This window comes from Coregonus lavaretus (genome assembly GCF_964263955.1).
Source record: "Coregonus lavaretus genome assembly, chromosome: 20".
Classification (NCBI taxonomy): domain Eukaryota; kingdom Metazoa; phylum Chordata; class Actinopteri; order Salmoniformes; family Salmonidae; genus Coregonus; species Coregonus lavaretus.
This window is the reverse complement of record NC_140007.1, coordinates 14,545,902-14,567,260: the sequence shown is the minus strand read 5'-3', so window position 1 is coordinate 14,567,260 and position 21,359 is coordinate 14,545,902. Positions and strand designations below refer to the sequence as shown.

General features: G+C 48.5%; 1 protein-coding gene across 1 annotated transcript in view; it reads left to right on the top strand.

Annotated features, from left to right (window-relative positions):
* The window catches only part of espn (espin), a 107,217-nt gene that overhangs the window by 31,070 nt on the left and 54,788 nt on the right, over positions 1–21,359 (top strand). The window contains exons 5-7 of the mRNA XM_084183950.1: positions 4,946–5,077; positions 10,973–11,222; positions 12,107–12,372. Coding sequence (XP_084040076.1) covers positions 4,946–5,077; positions 10,973–11,222; positions 12,107–12,372 — 648 coding nt within the window. The remainder of the gene's footprint in view (positions 1–4,945; positions 5,078–10,972; positions 11,223–12,106; positions 12,373–21,359) is intronic.

Sequence of the window (21,359 nt, the reverse complement as noted above, 5' to 3'; positions counted from 1 at the left end):
ATGAACTGACGGCGTCCGTCTTCGCTCTTTCCATGAACACCCCCTGAGGACTGATCCTGTATCCCAGGAAGGAGATGGCCTGTTGGTGGAATTCACATTTCTCCCCCTTCACCAACAGGCTGTGTTCCCAGAGGCAGAGTAGGACAGCTCTGACGTCCCTGACGTGCTCCTCGAACGTAGCCCTGTAGATCAGGATATCGTCGATGTACACCACCACCTGTCTACTCAGCATGTCTCGGAACACGTAATTGATGAAGGACTGTAACACAGAAGGTGCATTGGCAAGGCCGTAGGGCATGACTCCATATTCATAGTGGCCTGAGGTAGTGCTGAATGCCATCTTCCACTCGTCTCCTTCCCGGATTCAGATCAGGTTGTAGGCACTCCTCAGGTCCAACTTGGTAAAGTCCCGACTCGATGGCCGACGGAACAAGAAGGTGGGGGTACCGGTACTTGGTGGTGACTGCGTTCAGCCCCCTGTAGTCAATGCACGGCCTCAGTCCTCCGTCTTTTTTGGCCACGAAGAAGAAGCTGGCGGAGGCAGGAGAGGTAGAGCGTCTGATGAACCCCTGTTTCAGGGTCTCCGCCACATACTTCTCCATGGCCTCATTCTCCGCCATGGAAAGGGGGTAAATGCGACTCTTCGGGGGGTGTTGTCCCTCCAGCAGGTCAATGTTGCAGTCCAAGGGCCTGTGAGGAGGGGAAAAACGTAGCCTTTGATGAAGAGAAGACATCAGAGAGATCTGCATACTCACGTGGAATGTTGGGCTGCAGGCCGGACTCCGGACTCTCCACTGACGTGGAACAACAAACCACCAGCAGGCAGGTCTTCGGCATGAGGGGGACCAGGCTATGATCCTCTTGGTGATCCAATTGATGGTGGGGTTGTGTAGTCTGAGCCAGGGCAATCTCAAGACGATCCGGTGAAGGGGTGACGTGACGATGTGGAATGACCGCTCTTCGTGGTGATCCGGTAGTGTGGGAATGGTGATGGTATTGGGGAGAGTGACGTGCGTAATGGTGCATGATCCAAGTGGTTTATTGTCCAGCGAGGTGACGTGTAGCAGAGAAGGCAGTGGCATGGTGGGAAACCCCCATTCAGAGACCAGCTCCATATCTATAAGGTTCCCCTCTGATCCGGAATCTATCATTGCAGTGGAAATGGAAGAGAAGGAATAACCAGTCATCGTTATGGGAACTAAAAACAATGGTTTTGTGATAGGAGATGACGTAACACTCACAGAGCGGCTACGGGAGTCATACCGCCTAGATTGGGAGCCGCCAGGAGATCTGTGGTCCGTGGTGGTGTAGGGGGTGCTGCCCACCTCCATGGGTGAGGACTCTGAGGCAGGTCGGCTTCCATAGCTCAGATGGGGTGAGCGTCAAGGCACCGGGAGGTGTTGGGAACGCCGTCTGTCTCTCAACATGTCGTCAAGACGGATGGACGTGGCGATGAGGGTATCAAAGTCCATCTTGTCGCCCCGACATGCAAGTTCCGTCTTGATGTCCTCCCGTAAGCCTCTCCTGAAGGCCGTGCGCAGAGCACGATCATTCCAGCCGGAAGACGCCGCCACCGTGAGAACTCAGAGCGTACTCGGACGTGGGCCACTCTCCCTGTTGTAGCTGGATGAGACGCGCACCCCCGTCCTTTCCCTCCGTGGGATGATCAAACACCGCCCTGAACCGAGCGAGGAAGGTGGAGTAGGGAAGGGCCACGGCCTCACCTCCTTCCCAGACTGCCGTGGCCCAATCAAGCGCCTTTCCTTTAAGTAGCGAAATCACCAGCGCTATCCTGGCTTGGTCAGATGGATATGCCCCAGGCTGATGCGCCAGATAACGTGAAACTTGTAGCAGGAAGCCGCTACATTTAGTATTTTACCGTCATAGCACTCCGGTAGGGCGAGGGTTCCCTCAGAAGTGGGTGATGGTAGGGAACAGGTGGATTGGGTGCACTCGCCGCTCCCTGAGGTGGAACCGGAGCGCTGGGCAGATTATGCAGAGTTTGGAGCACTTCCTGCATGCCGGCGTTTAACAGGGAAGGTGCTGTTGGTGCTGGTCGAGGCACTGGGAAACTCCTGCTGCATCCATTTTCGTGAGTGGTGTGTAATTCTGTGACGAATACTGAGTATTAGAAGACGCAGACGCAGGAATTAACAAAGTAAGGTTTTACTTAATAAGAAAGAGAATAACAAAGAGCGAGTAAACGATTCCACACAACAATGAACGAACAGTCCAGGGCTATATAGTGGTGATGATGAGATGATGAGGTGCAGGTGCGCTGGAGGTGATTAGGGTGCGTTGGGTTTCCAGTCCTGTGTTTGCCGAGGTGGTGCGCTCAGACCAGTGGCTCAGTAGACCGGCGAATCAGAGCGCCGGAGGGGAGCAACGGCAGGAGACGTGACAGCTGAGGGTTGGGATGTGGAATTGGAGACAAGTGGGAGTGGAGTTGCTGGGCGGGAGATAGAATGATGGTCAAAGATAAAAGTCCAAATAAAACATAACAAAAAGTAAGTTTGAATGACACTGAGGGGCAGTGTTGTTACAGCTAATACCTGTTTGCCTGAGGCTGATGCCGTGAAGGTGTTTTGTGCTTTGGGGGACGGGGGCATTGGGGGGGACGGGGGCTTTGGCGGACGGGGGCTTTGGGGGACTGGGGCTAGGGGGGGACTGGGGCTTTGGGGGACGGGGGCTAGGGGGGGGCGGGGGCTTTGGGGGACGGGGGTCTTTGCGATGGGGAATGGAATTATTATTATTTTCTCGGGGGGAGCTTGGGCCGGTGGCTGATGGGTCGCTGGTTCGGGTCCCCGTTTTTGACCTTGTGGGAGATCTGTCGACGTACCCTTGAGCAGGGCGTTGACCCTGGTTGCTTCTGTGGGTCGCTCTGGATGGGAGTCTGTTAGATGACTAATGTGGTGTATATGTTGACTGCAAGTAGATTGTATGTTTTTAAATATTCAATAAAAAATAAAAGACTAGTCGTAGCTGTCCGGCGTAAGCAATGCACTTTCATGAGATTTATGGTTTCTAGGCAACGTCCATTACTAGGCTGTTACCAGCCTAGTGGCAATTCTAAACTTTGCGAGGCATGTCACTTCGCCCGTCACTTCGCCCATCACTTTGCGTAGCCCACGACTATGCATGCACGTTTTCTTAACCACAACTGGATGGATCGATAAAGAATTACTGCGGGAAATGGAATTAATATCACTGAATGACGAAAATATTGGAATAAAGAAGCTAATGCAATAGAAAGCATGTATCAAATTATTGCTTACTGAAACTCCCAAAGTTATCCAACCGTTAATAAATTAAAGCAATAGCCATGTGTGGAATAGATGATAATTTCAGCACTGTTTGGATTGAGACAGCGCCATTGCGCTGCTTTGATATTTGGTTACAATTAGGTTGGGAAAATGTTAGCTAAGTTGAGGTGGGTGCTCATGATCATCTTGTCTAGTTTGCACATCTCAACAAGTGGATTTTTTTTCTCTTTACTTGCATAGTAGCCTACTCGACCAAAAGCCCATGACTTTCCTAATCAATTAATGTGATATAATCTGTCTGTATATTTGGTTAATTGATCTCTGGCTGGGCAAATAAGTGGAGGTGATAGCTCATCTATTCATTGGCTCATCTATTACTGATCAGAATCAAACATTTAGCCTAAATCAAGTGTAGGCTATTATTTACTGTTGACTCACATACAGTGAGGGAAAAAAGTATTTGATCCCCTGCTGATTTTGTACGTTTGCCCACTGACAAAGACATGATCAGTCTATAATTTTAATGGTAGGTTTATTTGAACCGTGAGAGACAGAATAACAACAAAAAAATGTCAAAAATGTTATAAATTGATTTGCATTTTAATAAGGGAAATAAGTATTTGGTCTTGGCCATGGTGGAGAGTTTGGAATCTGATTGATTGATTGCTTCTGTGGACAGGTGTCTTTTATACAGGTAACAAGCTGAGATTAGGAGCACTCCCTTTAAGAGTGTGCTCCTAATCTCCGCTCGTTACCTGTATAAAAGACACCTGGGAGCCAGAAATCTTTCTGATTTCCCTCATTTAAAATGTAAATCAATTCATAACATTTCTGACATGCGTTTTTCTGTATATTTCACAGCCCGCATGCTTTTGAAAATATAGATTGCTGTAAATTTTTATGCATATCATGATGGTCGTCCCAATTTCACACCCTACACCTGCTCCCTACTAGGGTATATTAACGGAAGTAGCGTTACGACCCACTTACTGGTGCAACCGGCACCTGAAGTCTATGAGGCTGCTGATGTCACACTTGTAGCAGAGGTCAGTGACTGGCAGCTTCTGACTCTGGTGTACAGAGGGATCTGTAGGAGGGGACAAGAAATTGGGTCAGTGGGTTTAGACACCCGATAGGGCTGTGAAGCATGCGTTTGTGCGCTTACACAATGCACTCCCTTTAGAGATCGCAATCTGCAGTGGTTGACATTAGCTGGTTGACTCGTACGTATAGAAATTGGTGTGGTGTTTGGCCAATGAGCGTAATGCCCAACCATTAGCAGGCCCAAGAAGATCTACTGTATGTATTTTTGAAGAGTTAAAGTATTTGGAAGATGGGGGGGGGGGGAGTCAAAGGGCAGTGGGCCGTACTGTATGTGACGAGAGGGGGTAGGAAGGCAGAGGGAGAGAGGCTAGTCAAGACACCAAGGGCGACAGGAATAACGAACAGAAACTAGCCAAGTGAGAGCAGCAAGTTGAGATTGTCTCCCTTCCTAAGGTTAGACGCCTCACAGCTGTTGTGAGAACTGTCTCTCTTTACAACTTCCCACACAGTTATTTTTGTGATGAGCTGACCTCTCTGTCTTTGTCACTGTCTCTGTCTTCCTCTGTCTCTTTTTTCATGTTTCTGACTGTCTCACTCTCCTTCTCCCAACTCTCGCTCTTTCTTTCTTTCTCTCTCAGTGCTGTCAGATCCTGGTGGTGAACGGGGTGGACCTGGGCATACGGGACCAGGACGGCTTCTCCGCGGCTGACCTGGCAGAGTACAACGGGCACGCCCAGTGTGCCAAGTACCTGCGCACTGTGGAGAACATGGTGAGAGACACGGGATGTATTCGTTAGGACATACAGTAGCAAAAGGAGAAAGATCGGGAGAGAGATGGAAATAGGGGAGGGGGAGGGGTGGGACATGTTTCCCACAAACCTTGGGGAGTCTCGGTGGAAGTGTTATTATTTCTCATGCCACCCAGTTGGGCTTTGCCCACAAGGGCCGTGCCAGGCAGAGCAGAGGGTAAATAGTAGTAATTGTCATTAGTGGAGTGACCGGTGTCAGTCGGGGGACATGCTGGCTCCTGTGGCTACAGTTCCCACATTCACAATGTGTTGTTGTGTCATCACAGGCTCCATGTGAAAGGAGTTCACGTGGTGTGTTATGGGAAAGCGATAAGAGGGTATAAGCCCTAGTTTAGAAGAGGGGAGAGTACTATCATCACTAGTTAGTTAGTTGGGTTCTTGCTACTGTCTGTGGGGGGTGGCCAATTTTAGGCTGTTTTCATTTGTTCCAAGATTTTGTTAGGCCGGATTTATACTGAGTGTACAAAACATTAGGAACACCGGCTCTTCCCATGACATAGACCGTACAGGTGAATCCAAGTGAATGCTATGATCCCTTATTAATGTAACTTGTTTAATCCACTTCAACCAGTGCATTCGGAATGTATTCAGACCCCTTCACTTTTTCCACATTTTGTTAGGTTACAGCCTTATTCTAAAATGGATTAAATCGTTTTTTCCCCTCATCAATCTACACACAATACCCCATAATGACAAAGCAAAAACAGTTTATTTTTATATTTTTGTAAATGTATTAAAAAGAAAAAACTGCTAACATTTACATATGTATTCAGACTCTTTACTCAGTACTTTGTTGAAGCACCTTTGGCAGCGATTACAGCCTCGACTCTTCTTGGGTATGACGCTACAAGCTTGGCACACCTGTATTTGGGGAGTTTCTCCCATTCTTCTCTGCAGATCCTCTCAAGCTCTGTCAGGTTGGATGGGGATAATTGCTGCACAGCTATATTCAGGTCTCTCCAGAGATGTTTGATCGGGTTCAAGTCCGGGCTCTGGCTGGGCCACTCAAGGACATTCAGAGACTTGTCCCGAAGTCACTTCTGCGTTGTCTTGGCTGTGTGCTTAGGGTCGTTGTCCTGTTGGAAGGTGAACTTTCGACCCAGTCTGAGGTCCTGAACACTCTGGGGCAGGTTTTCATCAAGGATCTCTCTGTACTTTGCTCCGTTCATCTTTCCCTCGACCCTGACTAGTCTCCCAGCCCCTGCCGCTGAAAAACATCTCCACAGCATGATGCTGCCACCACCATGCTTCACCGTAGGGACGGTATTAGCCAGGTGATGAGCAGTGCCTGGTTCCCTTACAGACGTAACGCTTGGCATTCAGGCCAAAGAGTTCAATCTTGGTTTCATCAAAACAGAGAATCTTGTTTCTCATGATCTGAGAGTCTTTAGGTGCCTTTTGGCAAACTCCAAGCGGGCTGTCATGTGCCTTTTACTGAGGAGTGGCTTCTGTCTGGTCACTCTACCATAAATGCCTGATTGGTGGAGTGCTGCAGAGATGGTTGTCCTTCTGGAAGGTTCTCCCATCTCCACAGAGGAATTCTGGAGCTCTGTCAGAGTGACCATCCGGTTCTTGGTCACCTCCCTGACCAAGGCCCTTCTCCCCCAATTGCTCAGTTTGGCCATGCGGCCAGCTCCAGGAAGAGTCTTGGTGGTTCCAAACATTTCTTCCATTTAAGAACGATGGACCTTAAATGCTACATACATTTTTGGCACCCTTCCCCAGATCTGTGCCTTGACACAATCCTGTCTCGGAGCTCTACGGACAATTCCTTCGACCTCATGGCTAGGGCTGTGGCGGTCATGAAATTTTGTCAGCCGGTGATTGTCAAGCAAATAATTGTCGGTCACACGGTAATTGACCGTTAATTAACATTTAGCATCTCCTGGCTTCCACACATAGCCTACAAGCCATTTTAAAAAGTCTAATAAATCCATGTAATATAGCCTACACCTTCACAATAAATCCATAATTTATTTTAGACAGGTCTAAAGAAGCATGATATATTTTCTCCATGATTTGAGGGAGTGTGCACATGCGGCTATTCTGTGTTGAGCAGTTAACAAAGAAATATGTACTCCTATATGCTTAATTTAGAGTTATTAATGTAACTTTAGTTGTTCTACAAACGTTGGGCTATATGGTTTGATTTTTAATACATTTTAAGGCTGCATGATGAGACTAAAGATGATTTGAAAAAAGTTGCATGAAAGGCATGAGCTCTGCTTTGTTTTTTGTGCAGGATGTTTCACATTCATCAGTCTCTCATTCACAATTTGACAAGCACTTGATAATGCCTCGAATTTCACGGCGGCATCCCCTTTGTGGCCATAATGCACCCTAAAAAAATCAATGCCTTTTGCAGCCTGGAGTGTGGCGTTGTGCCCTTCTTCCGGAGTGTGCTGCGCAATCCGAAATGTCTCTCACTCACATGGCTCTCCGTCACGTGATTGGGTCGTGTTCACAGGCTACAAGTTAAGACAGACACATCCGGGACGCAACTGTGCCTCCTTATCCAATTCCGAGGTGCATATTGAAGATGTTGCAAGAACTGTCCACATTTACTTTTCGTCAGCCAACAAGATGAGTAGGACTAACGAACAGCAAAAGCACTAGTCTCTGTCAATCTACTATCCCCCATAGTACAAAAGTTGACCTATTGTATTCTGTGCGAGAAATAAATATTCCAAACATAGTCTGGGATAGTTGTGGGACGCGATAGATCCCAAATTAATACAACCACTAGCATCCAAAAACCTTTTTTATGCAATTTGGCAGATCAGCACGTTTAGCTTAAAATGTTGATAACCTATTAGGCTATTTCTTCACATTATAAGTGCAGCAATGCGCACATGATAGTAGGCAATAAGCGCAAATGTTCCATTAGCGGAAAACACCATTATCAAAAGTGACCGCAAATGCAATTATGCATGTAATGCTTTTGTAATTATCTTCCCCAAACTTGAAATTCTCGCGCTGTTTGTATATGCCAGTTAGGCTCTACACCCGTTGTAAAGCAGATTAATGTGCTTCATTTAAAGAAGTTATTTAGCCACTTTAGTTGATACAAACCTTATTAAAACATATAGGCTTATAGGCTAGGCTACATGAGGTGTGGCGACTATGATTCGAACAAGTCGCAAAAAAAAGGCATTCACAAGTGATAGGCTAATATTGTCACCATTTAGACTATTCTTGATTTAATCTTGTCTTCACATATACTAAATAATATATGTGTGAAATTTGTTTTGATTTAGAATGGACCATTATCATGCACCTGTATCAAAACGTGCAGCATAAATAGCGAATGAAGGACGCTTTTCCCCATGGTTTATTTTCATGCCAGCCATGTAGGCTATACTCCTGTTTTAAATATAAGCAATGTGCTTAATATTAGGAAAGTTGAGAAATAAATATAGTAGGCCTAGCCTATAGAAAGCTGATGGGATCCTCCTCTTTTTAATAGCGGCCATCACTCTGTTTTCTCCCGCAATTGCATAGCCTATAGAAATGTTGCGCAACATCAGCTCATGGGCTCTCATGAAATGTTTGGTTTAGATTTTCAAATACATTTGCATTGATGTCAGAGTGATTAGAGTGCTGAGTACCAGGCAGTTAGCAAGTTTGGTAGGCTACTAATGACCATCAGCAGCATCAGAGCTTGGAGAAGTCTAATTACTGTGACTAAACGGTCATGTGGAATTTGACTGCCTTCATGATTCGTGACCGCCGGTCACCGCAACTGCCCTACACATGGCTTGGTTTTTGCTATGACACTGTCAACTGTGGGACCTTATATAGACAGGTGTGTGCCTTTCTAAATCATGTCCAATCAATTGAATTTACCACAGATGGACTCCAATCAAGTTGTAGAAACATCTCAAGGATGATCAATGGAAACAGGATGCACCTGAGCTCAATTTCGAGTCTCATAGCAAATGGTCTGAATACTTATGTAAATATGTAAAAAATTTCTTTTTTCTAAAAACCTGTTTTCGCTTTGTCATTATGGGGTATTTATTTTTTATTTTTTATTTTCTATTTTATTTAACCTTTATTTAACTAGGCAAGTCCTTTAAGAACAAATTCTTATTTACAATGACGGCCTACACCGGCCAAACCCGTTTTGTGTGTAGATTGATGAGGATTTTTATTTAATCCATTTTAGAATAAGGCTGTAACATAACAAAATGTGGAAAACGTCAAGGGGGTGTGAATACTTTCCAAATGCACTGTAGATGAAGGGGGGGAGACTGGTTAAAGAAGGATTTTTAAGCCTTGAGACAATTGAGACATGGATTGTGTATGTGCACCATTCAGAGGGTATGGTAGTAGGTGCCAGGTGCACTGGTTTGAGTGTGTCAAGAACTGCAACGCTGCTGGGTTTTTCACGCTCAACAGTTTCCCGTGTGTATCAAGAATGGTCCATCACCCAAAGGACATCCAGCCAACTTGACACAACTGTGGGAAGCATTGGAGTCAACATGGGCCAGTATCCCTGTGGAACGCTTTCGACACCTTGTAGAGTCCATGCCCCAAACTAATTGAGGCTGTTCTGAGGAGAAAAGGGGGTGCAACTCGATATTTGGAAGGTGTTCTTAATGTTTTGTAGACTCAGTGCATATTACATTTGCACCGTTTCCTCCTCGTTTTTAAAAGGGAATAGAACATAAGAAATATTTACCAGCTCCAATTCAAGTTGGGGTTTTGCATTGTTTTTTTTGGTGTGTTTAGGTTAAGCTGGTGTAGCACTGGTCAGAAGTTTCATAGGCCTGGGCCTGTATTCATAGTGTCTTAGAGTAGGAATGCTGATCTAGGATCAAGTCACCACTGTCAATGTAATCGCATTATTTATAATACAAAAGGCAATACTGATCCTGGATCAGCACTCCTACTCTGACTGAGACGCTTTATAAATGGGGACTGTAGTCCAAGAACTGTTTGTGCTGCGTAGCCAACTCCATGTCATGCCAAACATTGATAAACATAGTAGTTGGCTTAACAACAGATCTGGGACCAGGCTAAAGCTTCACTGGGCTCCTGGATCAACTAGTGAGAGCAGAAATGGGTTGACTGGCACAGCTCATCAAACACAGCAGGCACATCCACCTCCAGCCCTCCGACACCTCCTCAATGAACTGTGGTACCGAACTGATTGTCACTCAACGTTACCTCAACATTACCCTGGCGTTGAGGTGACAGATTACGGGCAGTCAGTGCAGTCGAGACATTTAAAGCGGCAGTCTCAGGCTGCATTAGATTCTAAATGTTGTGGCTCGTGCCAGCTAGGAGTCAGCACCTAAAGATGATTGTCTGTAATTTGTTGTGGTGTTGTTTTGACTACTGACCTGGGTCTGGTCAGGAGGGTGCAACGTTACAGAATGTTAGAGACCCCGTAAACACTCGGGTTGTACAACACGTTTGACACCGTTTGGTTGTGATATAACTGATATTGAAGATTTGCACAAAAATGTTTGCACAACCATTGTGCAGTGTCTCCATAAGGCTTGTGTAATTATTTTTGTGCAGAAAAATGTTCTGTTGTATCACAACCTTTGTGCTAAATGCATTGTACATACTGTAAGTTGTACAACTTGAGTGTAGGGCCAGATAGAAATGCATTGCGTAGTAGAGATATGATTATCCGTTGTGTAGAATAGGAAGTTGTTTTGATATATAACATTCAAAACGTTGAACGTGAACTCACTGAACCCCACTTACTTCAAGACAAACAAGCACACACATTTTCTTCAGGAAATGTTCCTTTTCAGTCCCAGGCTAGGTTAGCAGTGCTCTGTCCCAGGTTCTTGGTTGACCATGTTTCGTTAACCCCTCATTGTGAATGTCTTCCTCCAGAGTGTGGAGCACCGCGTGCTTTCCAGAGACCCATCGGCCGACCAGGAATTCAACAAGCAGCCTGACTCAGGTTTGTCGTCCCCCAACAACACCATGCCCCCGGCGGGGTCGGGGCAGGCCCAGCAACCTGTCCACTTCGACATGGGCTCGCCCTCCAGCACCCTGTCCAATTACGACTCGGCCAACTCCAGCCAGTCCAGCACAGGAGGGAAAAGGAGCGGCTCGCCCCCATCGTCACGAGCCCCCGCTGGTCAGTCACACACACACACACGCTTTGACACGCATGGAGGCACTTAAACATGCCAAAACACATGCGCGCACACAAACACACATGCATGCACGTGCACACACAAACACACACACTATTTCAATTCACTTCCTGAAGTGGCTGGATTGAACCCTGATGAAGATAATAGTTCAGATTTCACAGGGGGAAAAAGTCCATGTCACGCTATGGCGAGGCAATTGTGCCGAATACACTATTTGTATGATTTTATGTGCTTTAGCCAACTTTAGAGTGTGTGTGTGTGTGTGCCCCCAAACATGACATGACATATTTGCTTGGGTAATGCACCGTGTACGCTATTATCATAACAATGGTGGGAACTTCAACCGCTCATCTGACTGGAACAAATTCCATGTAACAGTTTGCATTCCATTGTGTGGTGCCACGGCAGCGCTTTATACTAGTACCACCCTCTAGTGGCAAATAAATAATCTGTCTGTGAATCAACCACATTCCAAAACCCTGCACGCTCTCCAGAACAAGGGTCTCCAAATGCGATCCTGGATTTAAATAATGAAGGTTCAGACTGAAGACTGATTAGTTGATTATTTGAAAAAGGTGTGTTATAACATAATAGAATGGATTATATAGCGCTTTTCCAGGTGATTAAAGCACTTTACATATTATGTGGATGAAACTTGCATCATCCACCAGCAATAATGTGTAATACCCCACCTGGGTGATGCTATGTCCATAGAAATAGAATTCCTAGAACGGGCCATCTGTCCACCCATCACCCACCCATTGACTTGAATGGGGATGTCCGTTCAAGGAATTCTATTTCTATGGCCACGTCAGCCATTTTGTGGCAGAAATCTCACCACTGACCCACCGTGTCCTTGTCGCAGGTGGAGGCCCAACGGAGTCGGCCATCAATGACATGCAGACCTACATGGACATGCTGAACCCGGACGTAGGGGGCAGAGTTCCCAACAGCAAGGACCCCGCTCAGCCGCCTCCCCCACCCCCGCCAGCCTTCCCACCACCCCCTCCCCCTGACTCCCCCTCCCAACTACCCCCACCCCCCGGCTACCCGCCGCCCCAGCCCCCAGAGGACTCAGACGCCGAGATCTACCTGAAGGTGAAGAGCAACCTGAGGCATGTGGAGAAGGAGGTGAGCTTTCTCTCTTCCTTTATTGGTGAAAAGCAGGTCACGACTCTGGTTCCTCAAGGGCCACAGTCCTGTTGTTTTTTTGTTAACGAATCCCTGGAGTAGAGATGTGCACACACACAATATCAAGTCACTTGTACATGCAGTCCTTCACATGCGTGTCCCCTGTAGCTCAGTTGGTAGAGCATGGCGCTTGCAACGCCAGGGTTGTGGGTTCGTTTCCCACGGGGGGCCAGTATGAAAATGTATGCACTCACTAACTGTAAGTCGCTCTGGATAAGAGCGTCTGCTAAATGACTAAAATGTCAATGTAATTAATAAGCCTTTTTGAAGACTACATCTTCTGTGTCCATTGAGAGAACAGAACATGCAGTATCCAGAAATTAAGGAGATAGATTTCCTCTCAACCTAACCATTCGATGCCATTGAGCCCCCAGTCTAAAAATGGTTGCCCCATTTGTTCTCTCTGGATGCTGGTGACAGATGGCCAAGTCCTCACAGAGGGTGGCCTATCGATGCCAGGCTTTCCAGCTTGTCATTATCCTGATGTCCAGTGCTTAGTGAAATCCTCTAACAGCCTTCTGGCTAATATTCTAGCATGAAATAGCATAGAATAGCAATATCCAAGATGCATGATGCCACAGGATGGCTGGACAGGGAGCCAATGGAGAGTGGTTGGAAGGCCTAGCCTAGTGGACTCAGTTGGTGTGATTGAACGCTCCTCAGCAGTCTTATCTTAATTAACAAGCAGTAAGCTGATCAAACAGACCCCACTATTAGCCCCTAGAAGAACAAGCTCAGATACAGTTCAGATAAAATATAGGACCAGCTTACCCTCCCCTATATCATAACCTTAACCATTATGAGAGGGAACGCACAGAGACTTCTATTGACAAAGGCAATTGTGTATGCAGGATTTCATGGCTGTACAAATCTGTTTATTACTGTCCATCTCCTGTATCTGCTTGATCATGGGGTCTTAAACTGGTGGCCTGCGGGCCAGATGCAGCCCACAAGCCGATGTAATGGGGCCCGCAGTTGTCTTAGCATGAAGTTGCTCTCTAGAATAGGGGTGGACAGGCCCTCAAAAAACAGCAGATTGTGAGTGTCAGTGGTTGCAATCTCAGCTTATGAAATCAGTAGCTACAACATAGCAACAATGACCCCCTGCGGATAGATAGTGTTTGCTCTACCGAGACGTTTCAAAATGGGGACTGAAAATACGTTTCTGGATAGTTAAGCGGCTAGCAGAGCGAGGTGACATGAATTGTCAGCGGGGTCAGTAAAACAGAGTGTTTAGGTTGCAGGGAGTCGAGGGGCCATTTTCCCTGTCGCGCCGACCACTAATTACTTGGCCAGTCAGTGTAACAACGTCCCCTGTTCCCAGCGCGAAGGCAGACGAGAAGAGGGATTCTCCAGTCCACACTATTCTTATTGTGCTAATGAGGAACCTCATTACGAGCCGGCCCTCCCTGTTGGCACCTCTTGATGAGCAGAGTGATGGGCCCGATGTTAATTCCACTAATTACTCTAGCTACATTGTGAGTGGTCTCCATAGATCAAAACAACTTCCCTCCCACTACTAAGCTTATATCATGGCCAATTAAAAAAAACAAAAAAACAATTTAAATATAACTTTTACTATTTTATGGGAATGTAGAGGAGAGACCGATACAGAGGGAGACTGAGAGGAAGGGCTGAGATGGGGTTCGTACCCACGTTGCCAGGAGTATAGGTCCGGAGTCTTGGGGGATAACCACTACGCCAGACTCTGGCACATGGGAGTTTTTTTGCATTCCTGGTCCACAGATGTCAGTGGAGGCTCCTCAGAGGTGGGAGGGGAGGACCATCCTCCTCAGTGAATTTCATAAAAATAGTGCAACATTAAAAAAGTTATCCTTTTTAGATAAAACTATACTAAATATATTCACTTGTCACCAAAGGTCTACAGTAGCCTCAACAGCACTCTGTAGAGTAGTACCATGGTGTAGCCGAAGGACAGCTAGTTTCTGTCCTCCTCTGTGTACATTGACTTCAATACAAAACCTAGGAGGCTCATGGTTCTCACCCCCTTCCATAGACTTACACAGTAATTATGACAACTTCCGGGGGACATCCTCCAAACCATCAGAGCTCTTGCAGCATGAACTGACATGTTGTCCACCCAATCAAAGGATCAGATAATTAATCTAGTACTGAAAGCATAAACTACAGCTAGCTAGCACTGCAGTGCATAAAATGTGGTGAGTAGTTGACTCAAAGAGAGAGAAAGACAATAGTTGAACAGTTTTGAACAAATACAGTCGTGGTCAAAAGTTTTGAGAATGACACAAATACTCATTTTCACAAAGTCTGCTGCCTCAGTTTTGATGATGGCAATTTGCATATACTCCAGAATGTCATGAAGAGTGATCAGATGAATTGCAATTAATTGCAAAGTCCTTCTTCGCCATGAAAATGAACTTAATCCCAAAAAAAACATTTCCACTGCATTTCAGCCCTGCCACAAAAGGACCACCTGCCATCATGTCAGTGATTCTCTCGTTAACACAGGTGAGAGTGTTGACGAGGACAAGGCTGGAGATCACTCTGTCATGCTGTTTGAGTTAGAATAACAGACTGGAAGCTTTAAAAGGAGGGTGGTGCTTGAAATCATTGTTCTTCCTCTGTTAACCATGGCTACCTGCAAGGAAACACGTGCCGTCATCATTGCTTTGCACAAAAAGGGCTTCACAGGCAAGGATATTGCTGCTAGTAAGATTGCACCTAAATCAACCATTTATCGGATCATCAAGGAGAGAGGTTCAATTGTTGTGAAGAAGGCGTCAGAGCGCCCAAGAAAGTCCAGCAAGCGCCAGGACCGTCTCCTAAAGTTGATTCAGCTGCGAGATCGGGGCACCACCAGTGCAGAGCTTGCTCAGGAATGGCAGCAGGCAGGTGTGAGTGCATCTGCACGCACAGTGAGGCAGAGACTTTTGGAGGATGGCCTGGTGTCAATAAGGGCAGCAAAGAAGCCACTTCTCTACAGGAAAAACATCAGGGACAGACTGATATTCTGCAAAAGTGTCACGGATGCCGCCGAGGCTGCTCCTCCTCCTTGCTCGGGCAGGCTTTGGCATTCGTCGTCCCCGGAGTACTAGCTACTACCGCTTGATGTTTTCGATGTTTGTTTTGTCATGTCTAGTTGGTGCACCTGTTTCGTATTCTGTATTGATTATGTCACCTATAAGTTCCCCTGTGTTATGTTTGCATTTTGTGTGTTATTGTCCGCTTGTCTTGAATGTATTGGTTCGGTACCTTGGCTATTCGTGTTGTTTTACGCACCCCGCGTATTTGTTCGCCTCTAGTGTTTCGAGGCCGTTTATTTTGTGTGCATATAGAGTTCGTTAGTAAAGTCGTCTTGACTTATCCTCTGTGTCCTGCGCTTGACTTCACCACCGCGTCCACATCAGCACTCTTGACAGAATAACACACCACCTATGGAGTCAGCAGGAGCAGCGGCGGTGACCGAGTCACTGGAGGATCGGGTCAGCAGCCAGGACGCCATGATCCAGCGACTAGGCTCAGCCATGCAAGACGTCATGGACACCCTGCGCCGATGGGAAAGAGGAGGCTTGCCCACACCTCCTCCTACCTTACCACCACCATCGGCCAGCCCCATCATACCAGCTCCGGAGTCCAGTGGGATTCGGCTCTCGCTCCCGAGGGCATATGATGGCACCGCAGCCGGGTGTCAGGGGTTCTTCAGGTGGAACTCTACCTGGCAACCATACACCCGGCGCCCTCGGGATACGAGAGCGTTTCCGCCCTCATCTCCTGTCTCTCCGGCAAGGCTTAGGAGTGGGCCAATGCCGAATGGAGGGGAATAGACGCCGCCACCATCAGCTACGCAGAGTTCTCCCGCCGCTTCAGGGCTGTTTTCGATCATCCCCCAGAGGGTAAAGCGGCGGGGGAGCGTCTGTTCCACCTCCGACAGGGGAAGAGGAGCGCACAGGAGTTCGCCCTGGATTTCCGGCGGATGCGGTGTGGAATGAGAGGGCCCTCATCGACCACTATCGGTGCAGCCTGCGAGAGGACGTTCGACGAGAGTTGGCCTGCAGGGACACCAATCTAACCTTCGACCAGTTGGTGGACATGTCAATCCGTCTGGATACCCTGCTGGCTACCCGCGGACGTCCGGAGTTGGGGCCGTCCATTCCATCCCCCAGCACCTCCGAGCCGAGCCCTATGGAGCTCGGGGGTGCTGGCGCTAGAGAGAGGAGGAGAGAGATCCGGAGGGAGGCCGTCCCCTGCACCAACTGTGGCCGTAGAGGACACACTGCGGTTCGGTGCTGGGGAGGGCCTCCAGGGGATCGAGGCAACAGGTCACGCACTGGGGAGTCATTCCAGGTGAGTAGGCGCCCAACTCACCTAGAGCTCTCTGTTGTTCACCTGTGTATACCTGTAGTATTCCCCCAGGTTGTATCTCATTCCCAGCATAAGGCGCTAGTCGATTCAGGCGCAGCTGGGAATTTTATTGATCGTAATTTTTGTGTTAAGTTAGGGATTCCCCTCCTACCAGTAGATGTGCCTTTCCCTATTCATGCCCTAGATAGCCGTCCGTTGGGATCTGGGTTGATTAGGGAAGTCACAGCGCCACTAAAGATGAAGGCGCAGGGGGGTCATGAGGAGATCATTCAGTTATATCTGATCGACTCTCCTGCGTATCCCGTGGTGCTGGGGCTTCCTTGGTTAATCGCCCATGACCCCACCATTTCGTGGCAACAGAGGGCTCTCAAGGAGTGGTCTGACCAGTGTGTTGGGCGATGTCTAGGTGTTTCCGTAGGGGCGACCACGGTGGAAAGTCCGAACCAATTGCCCGCACTGCACATTCCTCCTGAGTATGATGATTTGGCACTCGTGTTCAGCAAGACTAGGGCGACGCGATTGCCACCTCATAGACAGGGGGATTGTGCGATAGACCTCCAGGCAGGTGCTGCACTTCCACGTAGTCATGTCTATCCTCTGTCTCAAGAGGAGAAGGTGGCTATGGAGACATACATAGCCGAGTCTCTGAGACAGGGATACATACGGCCCTCCACTTCCCCTGCGTCCTCGAGTTTCTTTTTTGTGAAGAAGAAGGATGGAGGGTTGCGCCCGTGTATTGATTATCGTAGTCTCAATCAGATCACTGTGAAATACAGTTATCCACTCCCTCTGATTGCGAGTATGACAGAATCATTACACGGAGCGTGTTTCTTCACAAAACTGGATCTCAGGAGCGCCTACAACTTGGTGCGCATTAGGGAGGGAGATGAATGGAAGACAGCATTTAGTACCACCTCGGGTCACTATGAGTATCTCGTCATGCCATACAGGTTAATGAATGCTCCTTCAGTCTTCCAATCCTTTGTGGACGAGATCTTCCGGGATTTGCATGGGCAGGCTGTAGTAGTGTATATTGACGACATACTAGTTTACTCTTCTACACGAGCCGAGCATGTAGCCCTGGTGCGTCGAGTGTTGGGTAGGCTGTTGGAGCATGACTTGTATGTCAAGGCAGAGAAATGTCTGTTTTTCCAGGAGTCCATCTCCTTCCTGGGCCATCGATTGTCCGCGTCAGGGGTGGAGATGGAGATTGACCGCGTTTCAGCCGTGCGTAATTGGCAGACTCCAACCACGGTTAAGGAAGTGCAGCAGTTTTTGGGTTTTGCCAATTACTACCGGAGGTTTATCCGGGGTTTTGGACAGGTGGCAGCTCCCATCACCTCCCTGCTGAAGGGGGGCCCGGTGCGTTTGCAGTGGTCAGCTGAGGCGGACAGGGCGTTTGGTAAACTGAAGGACCTGTTCACCTCTGCTCCGGTGCTGGCGCATCCGGATCCCGCTTTAGCGTTCCAGGTGGAGGTGGACGCGTCAGAGGCCGGTATTGGGGCTGTACTGTCTCAACGCTCAGGCACGCCCCCTAAACTCCGGCCCTGCGCTTTTTACTCTAAGAAGCTCAGCCCGGCGGAACGTAATTATGACGTGGGGGACAGGGAGCTGCTAGCCGTGGTTCAAGCCCTAAAGGTGTGGAGGCATTGGCTTGAGGGGGCTCAACACCCTTTTCTCATTCTGACTGACCATCGTAACCTGGAGTACATCCGGGCAGCTAGGAGACTGAACCCTCGTCAGGCTAGGTGGACCATGTTTCTGGCCCGGTTTGTGTTTAAGCTCACTTACATCCCAGGGTCCCAGAACGGTAAGGCAGACACCCTGTCCCGGCGATATGACACAGAGGAGAGGTCCATTGAGCCCACTCCCATACTGCCGGAGTCTTGTCTGGTGGCACCGGTGGTGTGGGAGGTCGATGCGGAAATCGAGCGGGCGTTACGCACCGACCCTACTCCTCCAGAGTGTCCGGTGGGGCGGACGTCCGTTCCGCTCGAGATTCGTGATCGTCTCATGTATTGGGCTCATACGTCACCCTCCTCTGGACACCCTGGTATTGGCCGGACAGTGCACTGCCTTAGTGAAAAGTACTGGTGGCCAACATTGGCTAAGGACGTGAGGGTTTATGTCTCCTCCTGCTCGGTGTGCGCTCAGTGTAAGGCGCCTAGACACCTGCCCAGGGGGAAGTTACAACCCCTACCCGTTCCACAACGGCCGTGGTCTCACCTCTCGGTAGACTTTGTCACGGACCTTCCCCCCTCCCAGGGGAATACCACCATTCTGGTCGTTGTGGATCGGTTCTCTAAAGCCTGTCGTCTCATCCCAATGCCGGGTCTCCCTACTGCCCTACAGACTGCTGAGGCTTTGTTTACCCACGTCTTCCGGCACTACGGGGTACCCGAGGATATAGTGTCTGATCGGGGTCCCCAATTCACCTCTAGAGTCTGGAGGGCGTTCATGGAACGCTTGGGGGTCTCGGTTAGCCTTACCTCGGGTTTCCACCCTGAGAGTAATGGGCAGGTGGAGAGAGTGAACCAGGATGTGGGTAGGTTTCTGAGATCATATTGCCAGGACCGGCAGGAGGAGTGGTCGGGGTATATCCCCTGGGCGGAGATTGCCCAGAACTCTCTTCGCCATTCCTCTACTAATCTGACCCCTTTCCAGTGTGTGTTGGGGTATCAGCCGGTTCTGGCACCATGGCATCAGAGCCAGATCGAGGCTCCTGCGGTGGATGAGTGGTTTCGGCGCTCGGAGGAGACATGGAACGCTGCGCATGTACATCTGCAGCGGGCTATCCGTAGGCAGAAGGCAAGCGCCGATCTCCACCGCAGTGAGGGTCCAGTGTACGCACCTGGAGATCGAGTCTGGCTCTCGACTCGAAACCTGCCCCTTCGCCTGCCCTGCCGGAAGCTGGGTCGGCGGTTTGTGGGGCCATTTAAAGTCCTGAGGAGATTGAACAAGGTATGTTACAGGTTACAACTGCCTAATGATTATCACATTAACCCCTCGTTCCATGTGTCTCTCCTCAGGCCGGTGGTAGCTGGTCCACTCCAGGACAGTGAGATACGGGAGACTCCTCCGCCCCCACTGGACATCGAGGGGGCTCCGGCGTACTCAGTCCGGTCCATCGTGGATTCGAGACGTCGGATGGGGGGGGTCTGCAGTATCTCGTGGAGTGGGAGGTGTACGGTCCGGAGGAACGGTCCTGGGTGCCTAGGAGGGACATTTTAGATCCCTCCCTCCTGACGGAGTTCCACCGGAGTCATCCTACGCGCCCTGCTCCGTGTCCTCCTGGCCGTCCCCGAGGCCGGGGTCGGCGCACGGCTGGAGCCGCGCGTCAAGGGGGGGGGGGGTACTGTCACGGATGCCGCCGAGGCTGCTCCTCCTCCTTGCTCGGGCAGGCTTCGGCGTTCGTCGTCCCCGGAGTACTAGCTACTACCGCTTGATGTTTTCGAAGTTTGTTTTGTCATGGCTAGTTGGTGCACCTGTTTCGTATTCTGTATTGATTATGTCACCTATAAGTTCCCCTGTGTTATGTTTGCATTTTGTGTGTTATTGTCCGCTTGTCTTGAATGTATTGGTTCGGTACCTTGGCTATTCGTGTTGTTTTACACACCCCGCGTATTTGTTCGCCTCTAGTGTTTCGAGGCCGTTTATTTTGTGTGCATATAGAGTTCATTAGTAAAGTCGTCTTGACTTATCCTCTGTGTCCTGCGCTTGACTTCACCACCGCATCCACATCAGCACTCTTGACAAAAAGGTACAGGGATTGGACTGCTGAGGACTGGGTAAAGTCCTGGGTAAATCCCCTTTCCGATTGTTTGGGGCATCCGGAAAACACCTTTTCCGGAGAAGACAAGGTGAGCGCTACCATCAGTCCTGTGTCATGCCAACAGTAAAGCATCCTGAGACCATTAATGTGTGGGGTTTCTTCTCAGCCAAAGGAGTGGGCTCACTCACAATTTTGCCTAAGAACACAGCCATGAATAAAGAATAGTACCAACACATCCTCCGAGAGCAACTTCTCCCAACCATCCAAGAACAGTTTGGTGACGACCAATGCCTATTCCAGCATGATGGAGCACCTTGCCATAGGGCAAAAGTGATTACTAAGTGGCTCGGGGAACAAAACATTGACATTTTGGGTCCATGGCCAGGAAACTCCCCAGACCTTAATCCCATTGAGAACTTGTGGTTGATCTTCAAGAGGTGGGTGGAAAACAAAAACCCACAAATTCTGACAAACTCCAAGCGTTGATTATGTAAGAATGGGCTGCCATCAGTCAGGATGTGGCCCAGAAGTTAATTGACAGCATGCCAGGGCGGATTGCAGAGGTCTTGAAAAAGAAGGGTCAACACTGCAAATATTGACTCTTTGCATAAACTGAATGTAATTGTCAATAAAAGCCTTTGACACTTATGGAACGCTTGTAATTATACTTCAGTATACCATAGTAACATCTGACAAAAATATCTCATAACACTGAAGCAGCGAACTTTGTGAAGACCAATACTTGTGTCATTCTGAAAACGTTTGACCACAACTGTACATTTCTATAAAAAGTAAGGCGACGCGAGAGAGA